Genomic DNA, 20305 nt, shown 5'->3' on the forward strand with positions numbered 1-20305 from the left:
CTCCTGGCCATGTGAGAATATAATGCCTCAAAACTATAGTTGAGAGCCCCAGGACTCTATCATCTCCCTGGCATGAAAGACTGAGCCTCTAGAAAGAAAGCCCCTATCTTGGCTCTTGTCATCAGGTGGCACACCAGAATAGTTCACTGAGCTCAGGATAGCCCCTGTGGACCCCGGCTAATAATCCTGTGCCTTTAGGGAAGGGGCTGGCCAGGACTGATCTCTTGTTTAGTTTACCTGGTGGCCTGGCATCCTGAGACTGTGTCCTGACTGCTTCAGCAAGACTTCCGCCCTCCTGTTCTCCTGCTTTGGCAGCGTCCACTTCCTCGGGCCAGCCCTGCAGACCGCAGAAGAGCACAGCAGAGGCCAGGCCGTGTTTGCGCATGTGCTTTGCTCTGCCTGAGATGAATTGTCTGGCTCCGTCAGCAGCCAGGAAGAGTTAGTAGCAGGTCAGAGTCCAGATGGGAGAAAATTATGGCCCCATCATTTCATTGTGGAGGTTGATGTTTTCAGGAACTAAGTTCACCTGGAATTCCTCTCTGGAAGAGACTCCTGAGATGCTTGTCAACATAGGAAAGTTTAGATTCCTACCCCAAATTTTTTTTTTTTTTTTTTTTTTTTTTTTAGACAAGAAAGTGTAACCAAATCTACCCCAAATTTTTAACCCAAAGTTAAAAGTTACAATCCCAAAGTGTCATTTGCCTGAAACCAGACTTCAGTTTGTCCACTGTGTGGTTGTCCTGTACCCACTCCCAGTTTGCTAGGAATGATTTAGATGTGCCTTTTTGTCCAGAGAATATTATACAGGTTTTTTTAACATAAATTTTATGTATATATTTGAGGTTTATAACATGATGTTATGAAATAAATACATGTAGATAGTAGATGTTTACTGTAGTAAAGCAAATTAACATATTTATCATCTCATAGTAATTTTTTTATGTATGTGTGACAAGAGCAGCTAAAACCTACTTATTTCACAACAATCTCCAATACACTACAATTTCATTAACTGTATTCTTCATGTTGTACATTAGATCTCTGTAGACCTGTTCATCCTGCGTATCTGCTACTTTGTATCCTCTGAACCTGTATCTCCCAATTTCCTTTCCATGTCCTGCCATGGTAACCACTATTTTATTCTCTGTTTCTATATATTTTATTTTGAACTTTGTTTTTTTTTTTTAGATGCCACATATAAGTGAGATCATGCAATATTTTCCTTTCTTTATCTAGCTTATTCACTTAGCATAATGTCCTCTAGGTCTCTCCATGTTGTAGCAAATGGCAGGATCTCCTTTTTAAAGGAAAATAATAGTCCCTTTAAAGGGTGAATAATATTCCATTGTGTGTGTATGTGTGTATATACATATGTATATCCCAGTTTCTTTCTTCATCCATCAACAGATGCTTTGGTTGTTTCTATATCCTAGCTATTGTAAATGATTTTTCAGTGAACATCAGGGTATAGATATCTTTACAAGGAGCTGATTTCATTACCTTTGTGTGTATACCTATTAGAATGATTGCTGGGTCATATGGTAGTTCTATTTTTAGTTTCTTTAGGAACTTTCCTACTATTTTTTCATTATGGCTATACCAATCTACATTCCTACAAACAGTGTATTAAGGTTCCCTTTTCTTCACACCCTTGCCAACACTTGTTGTCTTTTGTTTTTTAATAATAGCCATCCTTACAGGTGTGATATACACATTTTTATAAAAGAAGTGCAGCTAAGAGGTGACTGGTTGGTGTGGTGGGTACCCCTTGCCTTATCAGAGGAGCTTTGATCTCTCCCCAAGAGTTTCCACTATTCAATAAATTCTTGAGTTATCCTACACACCAGGCTTTGAGATCAAGCACAGAGCCTCACATTCCTTATATGGAGCTTGCAGTTTACAGTTAATCTCAAAATTCTTTCCTACCTGGACTGTTAGCAACCATTTCCTCCCAGATTCCAGTTGGATATCTCTCTACATGACTGCTAGAGTGATCTGTCTTTTCCTTTTTTTTTAAAAAAAAAAGTTTTAATAGTTATTTTCTGACTAATAAAAGCAATATATGCTTATTCAAAAAGAATTGGAAAAATGACAAGAGTATAAGCATAAATCATCATCTAGACATGGAGTGTTGAAATTTTGGTGTATTTTCTTCCAGACCCTTTTAAAAATAATGTAGTTAATCATAGAGTATTTAAAGTTTAAGCTCTATTTTCCTTTACTGTCATATCAGAGATATTTTCCCAAATTGTGAAAGCTGTTTGGAACTTTAAGACTGATCTTTCTAAAACTTAAATCCAAACGTGTTACTTCCCTACTTAAAACCCTCCCATCCTTGATCTTAGAAGGTAAAGTCTCTATTGCTTAATGCCACAGACAAGACTCTATCATCTGGTCCCTGCATCCTTCCCCAGGATTCTACTTTCACTCCTTACCTCTTCCTTCTCTAGCACCTACTCACTCCAACTCTCAGAACCACCACTTGCCAGTCCCCTTCCCTCACACCATATTTTCTGCCTACACTGGGCTTCTTCCAGCTGCCCAGGCTGCCCCATGTGGTTTCGCCCTCAGCCCTTCACTTAGGGCTGCTCCTGCCTGGCACATCCTCCCATTGGAGTATCCCATGAACCCCTTCCATCTCTCAATCCTCAGTTCCAGCTTTGCCTCTTCCATTGCCTTTCCCTTCCCTCTCCACCCCACCATGAGCTGCCTGCTCCTTTTGTTCATCCTCCATGGTATCCCTTCTTACCAGAAGAGCAGTCACTACAGCTTAGATTATAGAGGGCATCCTCATTGCATCCTCATTTCTCCAGCACTTTGCAAATTTTTAGCATGTAGTAGATGCCTAATAAATATTTTCTCAAATACAAAAATGATCAATAACAGTACTGTGTAATGAATGCTGTGGGGCTGTGTGTGAAGAGTTTGTAGGAGCTCCAAGAAAAGGCATGTAACGGGTATGTCAGCCCAGATTCCGTGACCAGGAAACGTGTTCATTTTAAACTAGGGGATGGCCTTTCTCCACACTTCATCTATTTGAATCTATTTGCATCTCCCTTCCCTGACCTTGGGCTGACTATAGGAACATTTATTGCTCTGTCTTGATACAGCTTTTCCTTTGTCTTCAGAGACTGCTGTGGCCCTGAGCCCCAGGTGGGGCAGAAGTCCTCACTGTGGCAGATAACTGGCCACCACTGCCTATTTTCTCCCAGGAGATGCCTAGAACATTGTAGGTCAACCCTAGTCACCCTTAGCGGGGGCCCAGTATCCCAACTCTAGCATAGGTAGCCAGGTCCTTAGCGGAAATCACTCTTGTACTATTACAAGCATTGTAGCCAACCCCATCATTTGGGGCAGACTACCCAGAATATATAATAGCTTAACCAAACCTTGTATTTCCCTCTTCTTCCTCTCTCACTGCTTCCCAGAGAGTCCTCCCACAAAGATAACTTGGGCTGCTTTGCTCAGAAAACAGGTCAAGTGGGAGGACATGTAAGTATTTTCTCATGTGACACATTGGACTCCTCAGATGTTCTTCATTCTGTAGAAAGGTTGAGAGTGGCCCACACTAGCTGGATGCTCCATGGGGGGAGCCTTGCAGGCAGAGATGTAGGGCCTTTCCCCAGGCCTTGCAGGCACCTTGCTACCAGCCAACAGGCTGCAGAACAAAGAATGTAACAGGACAATGGGGTAGAGGGGAGGGGAAGTAAAAGGCATGTAATCAGATCAATCACCAGCTGTGCCCATCTGCCTGGAGCCTGTCTCTGGTGATGGCACCAGGAGACATGTCACTGGAAGGCCTGCCTGCCGCTTGTCAAGCCTCAGCACCAGACACTCTCATTTCCTTAATAACAGGTCACAGATCCTGTGTCTATAAATGTAGCTAAACCCTTCTTGACCTTTCTATATTTTTAGCTTATACTGCTGCTCTGAATATAACAACTTCCATGGTTGATTACTTGTTCTGTAAATATCTTTATCCCAAGTTAAAAGAAATTCTTTCTGTCAAGCTTGAAGACACCATCCTCTTAATTCTAATTTATAGTGTTGGTAATTCATGTTTGGCCCTTGGCACATTTTGTCAATTTGAGGATAGCAGGTGGTAGTGGAAGAAGTTGTTGCTATCTTTTCTCAGCATTAAGTTTTTTGATTCAAGTCTTTATATTGACCATCTTTTCTCATATAATGGCCCATCAGGTACCTTGTTCTCTTTTTGTTTCTTTTCCCTGGGCTTTTGTTTCCTACCTCTGTTTAGCCTATGTTGAAATACAGCAACTAAGAGAGTTTCTGACAGATACTGTAAGTGTAGATCACTTAGGGCCAGCCTTCAGCCTTTTCTTCCTACTACCTTTTTGGTCAATACTTTTTTATCTTTGTGGCTTTAACCTTAGGACTAATGTTTTCTAAGACTACTAAGTGAAACCTTTCCTTTTAGCTGCAGTGGCTGGTGTAGACAGGCATCTCGTGAGAACAGTTTGGGTTGTCTCCCATTATTTGTTTTATGGTTGCCCAACTTGACCTTGCTCTCTGGTCTTACTTTTATCCACATTACATTCCCATAGTGAAATGCTAAGTGTCACTATGTGGTCCTTCTTCCAGAGCACTTGTAAAAATGTTAAGATTGACTCCATTTTGAGGCTTTTTATTGCTAACAGTTCTATTCATGGTGGGGCAGGATTCACCATTGTAGGGTATTTTTAATTTTCAAAGGGATTGTACAACTATCATCTGTCTATTCCTTAGAAATCTGTAGAAAGGGAAGATCTGATTTGCAAATTGAGAAAAACTGAAGCATAGAACAAGTTTAGCTGTCTCACATAAGATCATCCAGTATGTAGCAGATCTGAGATTAGAATTTAGATTCCCCTTTACCCTTATCTCCTTCTGTAGTACCATATTAATCCTTTCAACTTGTTTTTTCAATCCTACAGCACCTTAATTAAAAGAAATGAAAAGGATTAATAAATGAAGGAAAGACCTTGGTAAATAATCTTAGCAAAGGTGTTTTTAGAAAAAGCTAAATCTATTGACTTACCTACATCTCATCGGCCTCCTCAAAAGAATAGTAGCTGATTTAAGAAAACATGATTTTCCTAAACTAGTTCTCCTCTCACTACTCTGCCCTTATCAATTTGTATTTGATGGTCCTACTAACTGATGTTAGTTCATTTCTAAGTGCTTATTTGGTACAGAATTGCAATAATTATCTTTATCTCTGGAGCTCTTACCCAGAGGTAGTCACTTGACAATTTCATTATGTCTGGGAAATTGGCAGCATATAGATGCCATTTACATCCTGATTGCCTAAAAAGGCGACAGCTCTGGGCTCCCTGCTACAGGAGGATGAAGTCTCTGGTCTCTGAGTGTTTCATTATGGTTCAGTGAGAACAGCCTTGGCTACTGATTTTCCAGATTTTCTGTGGCTAGGCTGGGGGGACACCAGGCTTCCAAGTCACTTGTCAGCGTACACTTCTCTAAGGCTGTTTATTATTCTTCTCTTTTCAGAGTCTAGAAGGAGGCTCATACCGGGGGAGCTTGAAAGACCCCGCAGGCTGCCTAAATGAGGGGATGGCCTCGCCCACACCTCCTCGAAACCTGGAAGAAGAACAGAAAGCCAAGGCCCTGAGAGGCAGGATGTAAGTGGCTTCCCCAGATGCCACCCTGGTGCACGCGTGTGTGCAGTGGACAACAGGCAAGGGTTGGGGGAGTTAGGGAGGGATTCCCCACATTGCGTTTCCACTTACATCATTCGTTCTAAGTAAAGGTGGCCCAGAGCTGACAGTGTAGCATTAATCAACATTGAACCACTTCAGCACTGACTTGAAAACGTTTATGCTGAACTATATTCTGTGATATAGCAGCTGCTATTGACAAAGAGTGGTTATCACCAAGATCTGTTTGAAATTTAAAACATGGTGATAAAAGGAAAATGACCAAGTTTAGGAAACTATGAGACTATTGCCATGGGTCTGTAGAATCAGAGAATCCTTAACCATTGCAGAAAGTCTGATTGAGGTCATGTGAGGAAACATTTCCCCAAATGTAGGAAAGTGACGTATAGGAAGAAGGAGCTGTCACACCACCAGGCAGGTCCTATCTCCATTCCTTCCCCAAAGGTCTTATTTTACAACCATTTGTGGGTTTCATTCCAAGAGAATCTCCTCTACTTTGAATAGCTAGCAGTAAAATACAATTCACATCACAGTCCAGTTCATAAAACCTCATATGTTATATAAGATTTGAGTTATTTACATTGATATAATGTCAATTTTGTATTAATATTATTTGATCTGATAAAAAAAGATAATGGATACCACTAATCTAAAAGCATAACTCCTCTAAAAATTTAGTTTTCTTGTTTAGGATTTGACTCTGTGTTAGAAGCAGAGCTACTAATAGACTTAGACATAGCCCAACATGGGAGAAATTATAAGCAGCAGGCAGAATTGGGTAGGCAGGTATAAAGGGTCCCTCCATGCTATTAATTAGCTTGCCTTTCTCTCTCAAACTCATTGCTCGTCACTGACCAGACATGAAAATTAGCAAAAAATAAGTGAGGCCAGGCTCTTCTGTTGCCTACAAATATACAAAGTGAATGTGTAAGACTTTGTTTCCTAAGAAACACAAGTGGAAACATCATAGTGAGGGCATGGTGTTAAAGCAGGGCTGTCACCTTATAGTGGGAGTAAGCAACTGGCATGTGAACCCTACAACTCCATACTTATCCCCTCCACTTTATGGGTGCTCAGGGGAAACCCCAAGAAGTTGGTGCATGGAATAGAGCTTGAGAAATACCATCCTCAAAGGGAAATTTCCTAGGACTTGCACAAAGCTGATTCCTCATAGCATCTTGGGCTGCTGTTACGCTTGTGAAGCAGAGTTAGAGAGGTTCTAGTCCTTTGTCAAGCCAAAGTAAAGTTTATATAGGTGAGCTGACTTTTGAGGTAGCAGGTGGTCCTTAGCAAAGCCAGTCACTACTCTTGTCATTTAGATTGAATGGGCCTCTGAGCAGTCATTTAAGCCATTGTCCAGACAATGCTGTTGCCTGACTTTGCTACAACAGGCAACAAAAGTCTGCTGCTTCTTTTATCCACTTTACCTATTTCTTCTCCCTCTTCTCATTCTGGCCAAAACCCCACACTTCTCCACATCCTGAACTCTCATGTAAATGCAGTTGTTGGAATGTCTCTTTCCTCTTACTGTATATCATCCTCATTTTATCCTGCTGTGCCATCATCATGGCCATGAAGAAAGAGAAGATGTAAAGGTGTTTAATGACAAACCCTATGTGAGGCCAGAGGCTGAAAGGTATAGTGAACCAAGACACAATCCAGAAGATGGCAGTAGGACATCAAAGGGTTAAATGAGAGCTCCAGGGAGAAAAGAACAAACACAAATAGTCATGTGTCCAGGAGAAGAAAAAAGTTGAGAATGAACTTTTCAAGTCTTAGTCACTCAGTCATTTAACAAACACTTGTTGAACACCTATTGTGTACCATTGGTGGGATATATCACTGAATAAGACAAACAACCATAAAAGTCTTTGCTGTCATAGCAGATTTACATCCTAATGGGATAAATCATATGATAAAATAAATTATGTAGAATGTTAGAATCTGGGAAAAGAAAAATGAAAGCAGTGTAAGGGAAATCAGGCATACGGATGAAGCCATGTTGCAGTATTAAGTAGTTCTGGCACTTGCACAAAGACCAGGAGGAGGTAAGGAATTAGCCATGGCAGGAAAGGCATTCTTGGCAGAGGGAACAGCCAGTGCAAAAGCTCTAAACCATTTTCTATGGAAGACCAGCCATTATCTACCATTGTGAAAGAGGGAGATTAGAAATGGGTCTAACCTGTAGCTGGAATAATTTTAGTTGGAGCAAAGAATAACATTTATTTGTAAATAACTTTTACTAATAGGAACTGAACATGAAAAAACGTTGCTTTATCATTTAATTTATAATTAATCATGCACTGCATTGTGATGCATGTAATTGAAATCTGTGATCTAACTTTTCAGAATGTCTTTTAATGTGCCATAATCTCTCTTTCAAGGAGGAGATGCAAAGTCTACTAGCAGCACCTAGTACAGTCCCCTTCCCCAGAGTCTGACAAGCCTAAGACAGCCCCCATCTATCAGCAAAGAGTTGAGGATAAAAATATCGCCTAGTGACAGAGAGCTGGACCTCATCTCCAGGGGGCCCTCCCAGCCCTGAATTCCCACCCTGACTTCCCTGTGGGTTTTCTTTTACCACTTTCTTCAGAGCAGTAACTCAGGCCATGCTAAAGATATATTTAAATGCTTTTATTTGGCCTTGCCAGTTCCTTCCTGTGGCCTAAAACACATGATTGTCTGTGCTGGAGAGAGGGAGCCAGTTAGAAGTGATGGGCATGCTGATAAAGAGGCATGTGTTCCTGTGCTTCCTCCCCACTGCCCCGAGGCCCTAGACTCAGGGATTCTGTGGCTTCTCAGGGCTGCGCAAAACAAAACTTTCAGATGAATTGCTTCCGGGGTTCAAAACAGTTACAACCCTTGTGCTAGGGCCCCTTTTTGACATCTCAGAACTTTATCCCTTCTGCACTGGGGCCAAAAATGCAGTTGTGTGGCTCCCAGCAAAACTTTCAAATTAGATAATAAGGGTCAGACTCCAGTAGATTGCACACCACCACCCTGTCCCTGTGCACAACTGTAAGGATTTTGTGTGTATCTGTTTGCTGTCTGGACAGAAAAAGAAAGAGGAGTGTTTGGGTTTGAAGCTTCAGGGACTCCAAAGAGCCAGCCTGAGTAGTTTTTTAGGCAGTGAGCCCCAGTGAAAGAGCACAGTCTTTGAATTCTGATACAATCGGGTTCAAATCCCAGCTCGGCTACTCACTTCGCGTAATCTTGGTCAAGTTACCTAACATTTCTGTTTTAGCAGTTTCATTCGTATATTAATAAAGTAGAGCTTTGCAATACCTACCTTGTTATAAAGCATGGGGGAAACCCAGATGAAATAACTGGCACATAGTAAATGCTCTAAGACTGCGGCCCCCAAGCTCCAGGCTGCTGACCGGTACTGGTCTGTGGCCTGTTAGGGACCGGGCCGCAGAGCTCCACTGCACACCCCCACCCCAACATCTGGGGGAAAATTATCTTCCGTGAAACCAATCCCTGGTGCCAAAAAAGTGGGGACCACTGCTCTAAGAGGTGGAAATGATTAATAAGATAGAAACCAAGAAAGCAAATGTCCTTGTAGTTGTTCAATCCTGCATCCTGGGGCAGGGAGTTCTGCATTCAAAGTTGTGATTATGGAATGTTTGCAGTCAATCTTTCTGGCCTTGATTAGGGATTTTCCTAGCCCAGCTACCATGGATACCTATCTGAAGAATTGTAGCTTCTATTATATTAATATATCTTTGGAGGCCTTAAAGATTGGTCATCAGATAAGTGCCTTTCCCCCGAAGAAGAGCTGAAGGAATAAAAGTTGCATGTTAATCCCAGGCCTCAAAGCTTTCAGAACTCAGTTTGCCAAAGGGCTTGTCATTCTTCTGCTCTGTCTGTGCAATTGCTCTGTTATAGGCGAGGGAGAAAGACTCATGAAAAGCAGAAAGAAGAATGCTAGGCGATGAGCATCGTTCTTCCTCTGCCTATTGTGTGTCGCCTGGGGAAGCCCTTTCTGGCCTTGGTGGCCTCAGCTCTTCAGTAGGGCCTCATGCAGAGAGAGGGTGTCAGTAATCACATTTCTAGGGTGCTTAGATGTGGGCCTTCTGGGTGGGCTTATCATAAAGGTGCTAAAGTAACTTCCCTGTAAAGATCTCCTGCTTAACAATGAAGAGGAACCCTCATCTCCTGTTGTTCTTAATCTCCTGCTCAGGTTTGTCCTGAATGAGCTGGTTCAGACAGAGAAAGACTATGTCAAGGATCTGGGGATTGTGGTGGAGGTAAGTAGATGGTTCCAGGTGGGTCACCCAAGCAGGAGCATATTGGACCCTACCATAGTTGAAGTGTTTAAATTTGATGGCTAAATATATATATTTTACTCTGGGTATTTGCAGAAATGAAAATAAAAATAGCAATAAATCAAATAGAATATGTAGGTAAATTTTTTCTTTTCCCCTTGAAGTATTATAAGATATTTAGAGGAAGGAATGGGCCCAAATGTTATAGCATTTAGGGGAGCCTCTTGGTTAGAACTGAGCTCATTCCTTTTTGTTTTAGGGGACCAGGTTATTGTCTTAAGTGCTTTTCTTTGGCGTTTAATTAACCACGTGGCCATATATTCTTCTGAGCTATGAGCCACTGTGGCCACAAAGCAGGTCACTCTTAGTGGAATCTTGGGGTTTATACATTTCCATAGAGTTTAAATATAATGTTATAGCTCCCAAGACAGACAAAGAAATAAAACACCAGTAAGCAAGATTGACAGGTCCACAGTTAAGAGTCAATTTGGTAATAAATAAAACAGTTCTATCTTCATAGGGATTCACTTTATAGAGGGACTTAGCCTAAGAAAATAAATGGAAAGTTTGGATGGCTTGAAGCCCTAATGTTAATCATCTTAAATGAAAGAATATGAAGTCTAAAAATTGAGTGCCTCATGTCTAAATTGCCTGCTGGTTCCTTACATTTGGCCTGTAAGTCCCCCTCTGGGAAAATCTGCTGACTTAGAGTTTTGTATTTGCTTATCCTGAACCTTGAATAAACAGGCTAACCTGGCACAGAGAGGACCTGAATTCTAACTTATGGAAAGTTATTCTCGTCTTTTAGGGGAGCTGGGGGCTGCAAGGGGTACAGCAGCCTCCATGTGCAGCTCAGCCCGGGATTAGAGGACAAGGGAGTCTGGGAGGTTGAAATGCAGGGAAGTCAGACATCAGTGGTGTGACCCTAAGACAAGTTGTTCCACACCCGGGGTGCTCGGTTTTCTCATCTGGCAGATGGGGATAAATGCTACCTGTACAACCTCAAAACCTGACTTTGAAGGTGAAATGACATTATACATGATCACATTTTACAGAGCATAAAGTATTAACATATTAAGACTTATTTCTAGACCAGAGGTCTCAGTTCTGAGCCTTTAAAGACCTGATTCACATGGATTAGAGAAGGGAAGAGGGACAAATGATTGTTTTCTTCTGTGTTCTGCTTTCCTATGGGGCCTGGAGACAAAGAGAGGGACCCAGAAACTTCATAATTTGTGTCACTGTGCACAGGGATAAAGGCGTAGTTGAATAGTGGGGAACTACAGAAGCACTTGCCCTCAGACTCGCGTGGATAGTGTGGGCTCACGTGGGTGCTGCGGTGTGGGGCTTGGCCCAGAAAACTTTCTTGTAGACGTACCCACTCACCATTGCCTCTGCTGCTACAGGGCTTCATGAAGAGGATAGAAGAAAAGGGCGTCCCTGAGGATATGCGAGGAAAGGATAAAATCGTGTTTGGAAACATTCACCAGATCTATGACTGGCATAAGGAGTAAGTGTCAACGCCGCCCTGAGGGTCAGGTGTCCTGGGAACCTGGACCCTCCAGTCCTCTTCCTGCATCTGACCTCCAAGGGGTAGGGTCTGGGCAAGAGTCTTTTGTCATTTATCTCATCACTGAGAAATAATACAGTTCTAAATAACATGGCTTCCTTCTCTTTTTCCCCTTTCTCCTTGTAGTTTTTTCCTGGCTGAACTGGAAAAATGTATCCAGGAGCAAGACAGATTGGCACAGCTCTTTATTAAGCATGTGAGTGTCTTCCGTCACTTCTGTCCCCAGTCCCTCACCAGGCTCGTTCACGGTCACCCTAAAATTCCTTCTCTTCTGCTCTTCCTTGACTGGCCTTCCTTCTCACCCCTCTCTGAGGTTTGTTTTTGTTTTTCTTTCTAACCTTCTTGGCAGTTTGGCAGGTGTCTCTTGCCTGCTACATTTACTTTTATACCGTTGGTGTTTTAGCTTCCTGGGCGCGTCCCCACGTGTGGGCCATGGCTTTGTCCTTCTGTCCACGTGCAGCCAGCACAGCACTCAGGCATTGAACTAAAGGCACAAGATGCCCGACTGTCCTCATGTCTCTCCCTCTGCTCTTTCAGGAGCGGAAGCTGCACATCTACGTGTGGTACTGCCAGAACAAGCCGCGCTCCGAGTACATTGTTGCTGAGTATGATGCCTACTTTGAGGTAAGCTGCTCCGGCTAGGCTGACCCGGGCTGGGGGGAACTCAGGGCAAGACATCCATGCTCAGAAATACCAGCTGTCATCATCCGCAGGTGACTCCCTCTTAGCAGGAGCAGCTGCCTCAACGGAGCCACTGGCTTCTTAGCTAGATTCTCCTGAGCAGCTTTGCTTGAGGCAGCCCCGCCTGGGCTCCAACTTGAGACAGCTCCATTTGTAGAATGACCCTGTACCAAAGAGACTGTTTCAGAAGCTCTATTCCTTCTTAAGTGACCCCAGGGCAGACTGTGCCCTCCTCACCAGTCCCTTTGGAAGGACTTGCTCAGAAGCCTTCTCTCGGTTGAGGGGCTTGCGGCCACTTCCCGGTTTCTGCTTACCCCAGCCTGGAAGGCTCTATTTTGTTGAGGCAAAGGCAACATCATCACTCGGAAAGAGGCCTCAGCTGAGCGTTCAGAGATCTGAGGTTAGGGTGCAGCTCTGCAGGCTTGGCGTGTCCTAGGAAAAGCCCTTCTTTCCCAACTTTGCCCTGGAGCGGTAGAGGGAACATAATCCCCTTCTAGATTGTCTCCCAGGATTGGGTGAGCACCAAGGTGTGAAGGTGCTTGCTGCGAAAGTGCAGTGGGGACACAAGAGGCCACAGAGGAGTGTCTCATATGTTGTTCATGACAAACGGGCCATGCTGTAGGCAATTTTACCTCTTGCATGGTTTGAAGATTCTTAAACTTTATTGGAAAACGTGAAGACCTGTCTGCTGTGCCTTGGATCCCTGACCCAGAGCACCGCAATTCTTTGGTTCATTATTCCTAACATGACTTCCTTGTGTTTCAGGAGGTAAAGCAGGAGATAAATCAGAGGCTGACACTTAGCGACTTCCTCATTAAGCCCATTCAGAGAATAACAAAATACCAATTGCTCCTCAAGGTAAGAAGCTGGGAGCCTGGGTCAGGGTGGGAGTAGGGTCTCCCCAGGCTCGGAGCTGGAGAGCAGCGAGGCTCAGGGTCTCTCTCCACCATACTGTTCCCAAGGGCTGTGAACTGGGTGTGGAGGTGGGGTAATACCTGCAGGATTTTATCTCCTCTGCTGGCTACTTGTTCAGCTTTGGCCTAAGTTGCATCACTTTTCTTCCTGCTTTCTTTTTTTTGAGACAGAGTCTCACTTTTGAGACAGAGTCTTCCTGCTTTCTTTGTTGCCCGGGCTAGAGTGCTGTGGCCTAGCTCACAGCAACCTCAAACTCCTGGACTCAAGCAATCCTCCTGCCTCAGCCTCCTGAGTAGCTGGGACTACAGGCATGTGCCACCATGCCTGGCTAATTTTTTTCCATGTTTAGTAGAGACGGGATCTTGCTCTTACTGAGGCTAGTGTGAAACTCCTGAGCTTAAGCGATCCTCCTGCCTCAAGCCTCCCAAGTAGCTGGGACTACAGGCGCACACCACCACACCTGACTAATTTTTTCTAATTTTAGTTTCCCAGCTAATTTTTTCTATTTTTAATAGAGCCCAGGTCTTACTCTTGCTGAGGCTAGTCTGGAACTCCTGAGCTCAAGCGATTCTCCCACCTTGGCCTCCCAGAGTGCTAAGATTACAGGCGTGAACCGCCACACCCAGCCCATCTTCCTGCTCTTAACATTGGTTTTATTTGATTTTCTTTTTTCAATTCACTTTCTTTGTCACAATCATTGACTTCTTGTTGCTGAGAAGTTTTGAACTTCATTTCATAATAGAAAGTATTAGTTATTCTGTCTGATCAAATTATCAGATAGTTCTAATCAAAAAATATGAAAATGCATAACATGGTGTTTATATTATAAGATTTGCACATTAGACTTTGTGTTAATTGAAAATAAAACTAGAAAATAGTAAAAAAAAAAACACTAAAAAGTAATAAGAGCATGAAATTAGAGTGGAATACAAGGGAGAAAGAAAGGGAAAGGCAAGGCTCTTGAAGCCTTAGGTGAGTAATACCTAAAATTGGTTATATTTTATTTTAAATAATGCCTTAACTTGATTCATCTCATGGAGATGATATGTGAGGCTAAACAGAAAAGAAAGATGTTACTTTCCCCCATCTTTTCTTATCATAATCCCCTTTTCCTTCCTCTTTCCCTCCCTCCTTTTCACCCCTCCTTCCCTGATAGCTTAGAGACTTTGAACATTCTGGGAGTTTTCTCTGCATTACCATGTCTAACATGACTCATAATTTTGTTTCTCAGCTGCTACAAACCATGGCCACTTCTGCTGAAAAGTATTTAGGGTGTTACTGCATTTTTATGATAAGTTTTTTATAGTTCTCTGCCTATTTTACTAACTAATTTCACCCCTTCCCACACCCTTCCCTGCTTCCCCTACTTGCTAGGACTTCCTGAGATACAGTGAGAAGGCTGGGCTGGAGTGTTCAGATATCGAGGTGAGTATTCTGCTTGTAACACTTGCTGTTCTTAGGGACCATGTTGGGTGTCTGTCTCTAAAGGGGAAAAGACCGTCCCGGGAGGATCCAGACTGACTTCCTCTTAAACAATAAGAGGCCCTTGTAAGCAGGTACTCAGTGGGTTGAGGAATGGCAAGTGTTAATGAACAGAGTGTTTTCTAGAACTCAAGAATTCTGTCCTGGGCCAGACCTAAGTGGGGCCCTACTGGTGTTCTTATGGCTCCTGGTGACATGTAGTGGGGAAAAGGTGATCCCTTACCCCTTTAACATCCTTCCGAGATTGGGTGTAAATTGCACAGAGCTTCAATATGCATCTTTATCTGTGAATTCAAGTACTGTTTGAATAAACAAAGTATTCCATTTTCATCCCCTACCCGCACCCTGAGGATTACCCCCTAAGTGAAGTCCTTTGAGACAGTGTCAACCGTGGGGATTATTTTAAGCCAGAGAGGTTACAGATCATTCTGGCAGGTTATTTTAGGTTAAAACCTCTAGTGTTTCATAAGCCAGCCTATGCTGTTGCTTGGACAGCTAGGAAACAAAAAAGAGAAGAAAGAAAATATGAGAAGGAAAGGGAATTGTTAAAAGCGGGAAGGTAGGAAAGGATGGGCTGAGTACCATTCCCCCCACATGTGGTCACTGACTTATGACCAACATCCCCATCTAGCACAGAAAGCCCCATACTCCCTGAAAGTGGACAGCAGGGACCAGTGTCCTTTCCTAGAATAAGGGAGCTGCCAGAGGCGAGGTCCCTGTCTCCCAGCACTGAGTTGCTGAGAGCTTCCTGCCTGAGTGCTGTGCCCTCCTGAGTGGCAATCGTTCTTTCCCACAGAAAGCAGTGGAGTTAATGTGCCTTGTTCCCAAACGCTGCAATGACATGATGAATCTTGGACGCCTGCAAGGCTTTGAGGTGAGTCCTTGAGAATGCTTGTGAGCCCTCTCTCTCCTGGGCACGGGGTCCAGGCACCAAGCCTGTTCCCTTTGGAGCCCTGTGTCCTGCCTCCTCTGCCTCCTTTGTCAGCCGCTATGCCTCTGCTCCTGGGCCCTCTGGTCCACAGGCCTGGAAGATGCATCTGTTTAGCAAGTCCACCGCCTGGGCAGACATAGGAAGTGACGGAGCAGTCGGCCAAGCCAGAGTCAGAATTCCCAGAGGCTGGAAAGACCCAACGTTCTTTACAACTGTTTGACCTGGCGCTGACTCTTCCCTTTTCTTGCTTGATTGAGAAATGCTGGGAATGTGAGAGACAGCAGGACTGTGTGATAGAAGTGGAACCTAAGCAGGAGAACAGAACACCTTTTATTTATTTTTTTACTTCTGAGAAGGTAGTTCTAATAAACAGGTCTATGTAGTGACTGGCTTTTTAGTTAAATGAATGTTTGAAGCTGTAAAACATGACAGTCATATCTCTGTTCTTTGAAGAGGAGAATCAAGTCTTAAGGGAAATAGATGTCTCAAGGATTTTGGTTTAAGTGAATATACTAGTTTGCTAGGGTTACCATAACAAAGTACCATAAATTGGGTGGCTTAACCAATAGAAATTTATTGTCTCACATTTCTGGAGGCAAAGAAGTGTAAATCAAGGTATCGTAAGGATTGTTCCTTCTGAAGGCTGTGAGGAGGGATCTCTTCCAGACCTCTCTCCTTGGCTTGTAGATGGCTGTCTTCATGGCCACGTGGCATTCTCCCTGCATCTTACATTGCCTTCCCTCTGTATCTCTGTGTCCAAATTTCTCCTTTTTATAAGGACATCAATTATATTCTATTAGGGCTCACTCTAATGACCTCACTTTAACTAGATTGCCTCTGTAAAGACCCTACCTCCCAATAAGGTCACATTCTGACATAGGACTTGGTGGAGGATGGGTGGCAGGGGGTGAGGGATAACACAGTTCAACCCCTAAGAGTGCACCTTTAAAGAACAAATTGACTTTCCTGATTTAAACTTAATAAATGACTGTTATTAATTTATAGCCAAACCTCATAAACTAACTAAACATATGTCTTGAATATTAATGCGATAACATTGGAACTAACACAATTATTGACTAGTACCTAGTAGTTGTTGATACCCCTACAGAAAGATGTGGATCTTCTATCCTGTTTTCCAGTAATCTGCAACCTAAAATTTCATTATTCCTTATTGGAGAAAAAGGATTCCTAGAAGCTCAGACAATTAAGACAGAAATGAGGTGGGGCAGGATGGCTCAAGCCTGTAATCCTAGCACTTTGGGAGGCTGAGATGAGAGTATTACTCCTGAGAGGATAGGAGTTTGAGACTAGCCTGGGCAACATAGTGACACCCTGCCTCTACAAAAAATAAAATAATAATAAAAGAAAGTAAATAAAATTAAGAAAGAAATGGCTTTTTTTTTTTACTGGCTAAACCAGGAAAAAGGCAGATGGTAGTGTGTAAGTTTAGGAGATGACGCATTCGGGTTTGGGTTAATGAGTTGGATTCATGTTGTTTTTAAGCCAAATTCTCCTATCTACCTTGCCCTTCCAGCCCATCCTGTGTGTCCCTGTCTAAACTACATGGACGGTCTTCTTTGCTGTTCAGTTTTCATAGGTCCCTGGTTCTCCAAGGTAGACCTGGGGCATTAGCATGAGCAGTGTTGCTCAGCAGAAACACACTCTGAGTTCTTATACCTTTTTTTCAGTCGTACTGGGTGGAGTCTTACACTTTTTCCCTGGCATTAGGCGAGGTCTGAGGCTATTCTGAGCAAACCCAGTCATCCCTTTTGCTCTTCTACCTTGAAAGGCCCCACGTTTTCTGAACAGGAGTCTGGCTGGGCTCCCTCGGGGTCTCTGGAGGAAGCTGCCATTGACAGGAGTGGCATGTGATTGTGCTGTCTGACCCATGTGAGACTTCACAGGAGCCTTGTTGTCCACGTGTGTGTGTCCACAGAAGGCCACATATAAGCATGGAATTCTCTTCTTTTTTAAATCAAGCACCATTGTCTCCCATTTTCATCAAGCCACAGAGAAGCTGCCTTGCATTCCTTCAGCTGATTGGGAAGAACAGTGAACGTCTGTCTATTCCCTAAGCCCATGGCTTTGGGTCTGGGGGAAGTTAGGGCCCCCTCATTTTACTTTCCTCCCTTTAAAATCCTCTGGCGTTCCTTTTAGTGTTGCTGGCCTATACCCCATGATCAGGTTCTTATGTAACATTAATAGAGCTTTTAGAGCTTTCCTGGCTAGCTGGTCACTGGCTTAATATTAACTTTGGGCCAGGGTAGAGATAAGCCTGTTTTGCTACTGACCTTGGCAGTCAGGAGCCAAGCAGAGGGCAGGCGTTTCTTAGGAACACAAAAGAAAAATGACCTCTGTGCTGGGTAATGTTTGGAATAAGGCATCATGGGAAGGGAAGGGCCCATGTTTGCAATAAAGGGCAAACAGTGATCCCCTGAGAAAGAATGCCTACATGTCAGAGGGGGCCCTCTGCCTGCTATCTCAGATGTCAGGGTCTTCTTGTTGCAGAGCAGTAGAAAAGGCAAGGCTCTCCGACAGGTTCTGTGGAGACTTGCTGGGTTGGGTCACACTCCCTTTGAAGATGTGAAGATCTCATTAGAAACTGGCAAACCAAATAGGCTCTACCTCTATAGCTAAGTGTCAGGTGGTCTGGTAGCTAGAGTCATTTTAAGAAGGGTCACAAGACCCAATAAAAGTATCTACCAGCTTATAAACTATGGGGACGTATGTATGATACCCACACATCACCTGTTGACCTGTAGCCGGAGGCTAAAACTTCAGAATTCCCCACCCTAAAATAATACAAGGTGAAGGGAGAGGTGTGCAACTCACCAGAGTGTCTGTGGCCCTGCCCCCATCACTTCCCTGGCCACAGGTGAGCTCTAGGTTTGTGGCCATGAGAGCGCCCCAGGTCACTGGCCTATGCTGCAAAGTGGCCAGGCAGGCACAGCTCTCAGAGCTCACAGGACACAAAGTCTATTTCTAGCTCTAGTGTCACCTGCTTTCTAGTTTCCTTTTAATAAAAAACAAGAGGACCAGGATAATTCTGGAACCTCTTTTCAGCTAATCATTTCATCTTCCTTCCTTCTGGCATTTGCCTGGAGCTGTCTCTTAGTGGTTCCATAGCTTTCTTCCCTTTCCCTCCAGGGCCCTTGTGTGAACAGGAAAGTGGCCACCGTCTGTCCCTGGATAGGGGGGTGGTTCCTAACTCAGTCTCTTACTAGAGCCCTGAGGCTTTTGATATCAGGTCTGTTGTCTGTGTCCCCAAAGAGGGAGGTGCTGTGGACTTTAAGGGCAATGGCCATCTCCCTGTTTTCATTCTATTCACCCTGGCCTCTCTATTCATCAGGGCACCCTGACTGCTCAGGGGAAACTGCTGCAGCAGGACACGTTCTACGTGATCGAGCTGGATGCAGGCATGCAGTCCCGGACCAAGGAGAGGCGCGTGTTCCTCTTCGAGCAGATCGTCATCTTCAGTGAGCTGCTCAGGAAGGGCTCCCTCACCCCAGGCTACATGTTCAAAAGAAGCATCAAGGTGAGGCCCCAGTGGGGACCAGAAGGGGCAGGAAGAGCCATGCACTCGGGATCTGCTTCCCTAAGACGAGGCCTGGGGCGGTGAGCATCCAGCATCCTGAAGGGCTGTCAACCTAATAACCTGCAGTTGTGGAGGTTGAGTGAAAAGCAGTGATTATCTGTGAGAAAAAGTGGCAGGCTGAGGACCAGCCTCCAGCATGGTCCTGCACGGTCCCTGGGATCACATCACTCACCCAGAGACAGAAACCAAAATATTGACCTGCTAGATCCAGGGGAAAATTTGGAAGTTTCTCCTGAAATAAAAACGTTAAAGAATAGTAATATGTTGCTGCTTTAAAAAAAAAAAAAAACAACCCACAAATAACCTTTTAAACATAAAAAGGATCAACTTGCTTTCTTCCAGATGAATTACTTGGTCCTGGAGGAGAACGTGGACAACGACCCCTGCAAGTTTGCGCTCATGAACAGAGAGACTTCCGAGAGGGTTATTCTGCAAGCCGCCAACGCCGACATCCAGCAGGCCTGGGTGCAAGACATCAATCAAGTCTTAGAAACGCAGCGAGACTTCTTAAACGGTGGGTGCCGGGCTAGGTTTCTAGTGGGGCCATCTCAGAGGACCCCTCACCTCTGAGTTTCCTTGGGTCTGGGCTCACAGTGAGTTACGAGCCCAGGTCACGTTTTATGTAAACTCCAACTTTGTAGTTTTCAGAAACACTTTCAAATTTTTCTGAATCTGAACACACAGGTGGAACAGATGGGGTATAAGAAAGCAGCCCCATCTTTCCAATAGAAGGGATTTCTCTTACAGGGCATAGGGTGTATGCTTTGTGGCCACCACTACCAGCTGGTACTAACTAGGGCAAAAGTCTGAGATGGGCACATCCTCTGTGTCTTAGGGGTGAGCTATCAAAGACACATGTTTTCCCACTTAGTGGCTGCTATGGCTGGTATTCTCACAGGTTCTACTGTTATCTGCAGATAACTAGGAGCTTGGCAGTTACCTCTAGATAACTCTGTTCCCAACAGTGTGGGAGCCTGGATAAGCCACTTTGCTAGCAAACTTTACCCTTTTTACTAACTCTAATTTGCAGTAATACCTCCCAACTTCCCAGAACAAATTGGTGATTACAAAGAGAATATAGCTCTCTATGGTTCCTGCAGGAGTCCCCTAAGGGGTGAAGTGGACTAGAGTGAAGTGGAGTTGCTACTTTGCATTTCTTTATTGTTTCCTCTGCTGGGATTTTCTACA

General features: G+C 43.9%; 1 protein-coding gene across 26 annotated transcripts in view; it reads left to right on the top strand.

Moving 5' to 3' along the window:
• Nucleotides 1-20305, top strand: part of KALRN (kalirin RhoGEF kinase) — a 653674-nt gene that overhangs the window by 579748 nt on the left and 53621 nt on the right. For all 26 annotated transcript variants that reach the window (XM_020287013.2, XM_020287027.2, XM_020287016.2 and 23 more), the window contains 10 exons: nt 5506-5636; nt 9856-9922; nt 11347-11450; nt 11637-11706; nt 12048-12134; nt 12957-13049; nt 14481-14531; nt 15385-15462; nt 18872-19057; nt 19460-19631. In XM_020287013.2, coding sequence (XP_020142602.1) covers nt 5506-5636; nt 9856-9922; nt 11347-11450; nt 11637-11706; nt 12048-12134; nt 12957-13049; nt 14481-14531; nt 15385-15462; nt 18872-19057; nt 19460-19631 — 1039 coding nt within the window. The remainder of the gene's footprint in view (nt 1-5505; nt 5637-9855; nt 9923-11346; nt 11451-11636; nt 11707-12047; nt 12135-12956; nt 13050-14480; nt 14532-15384; nt 15463-18871; nt 19058-19459; nt 19632-20305) is intronic.

The sequence above is a fragment of the Microcebus murinus genome, chromosome 1 (assembly GCF_040939455.1).
Source record: "Microcebus murinus isolate Inina chromosome 1, M.murinus_Inina_mat1.0, whole genome shotgun sequence".
NCBI lineage: Eukaryota > Metazoa > Chordata > Mammalia > Primates > Cheirogaleidae > Microcebus > Microcebus murinus.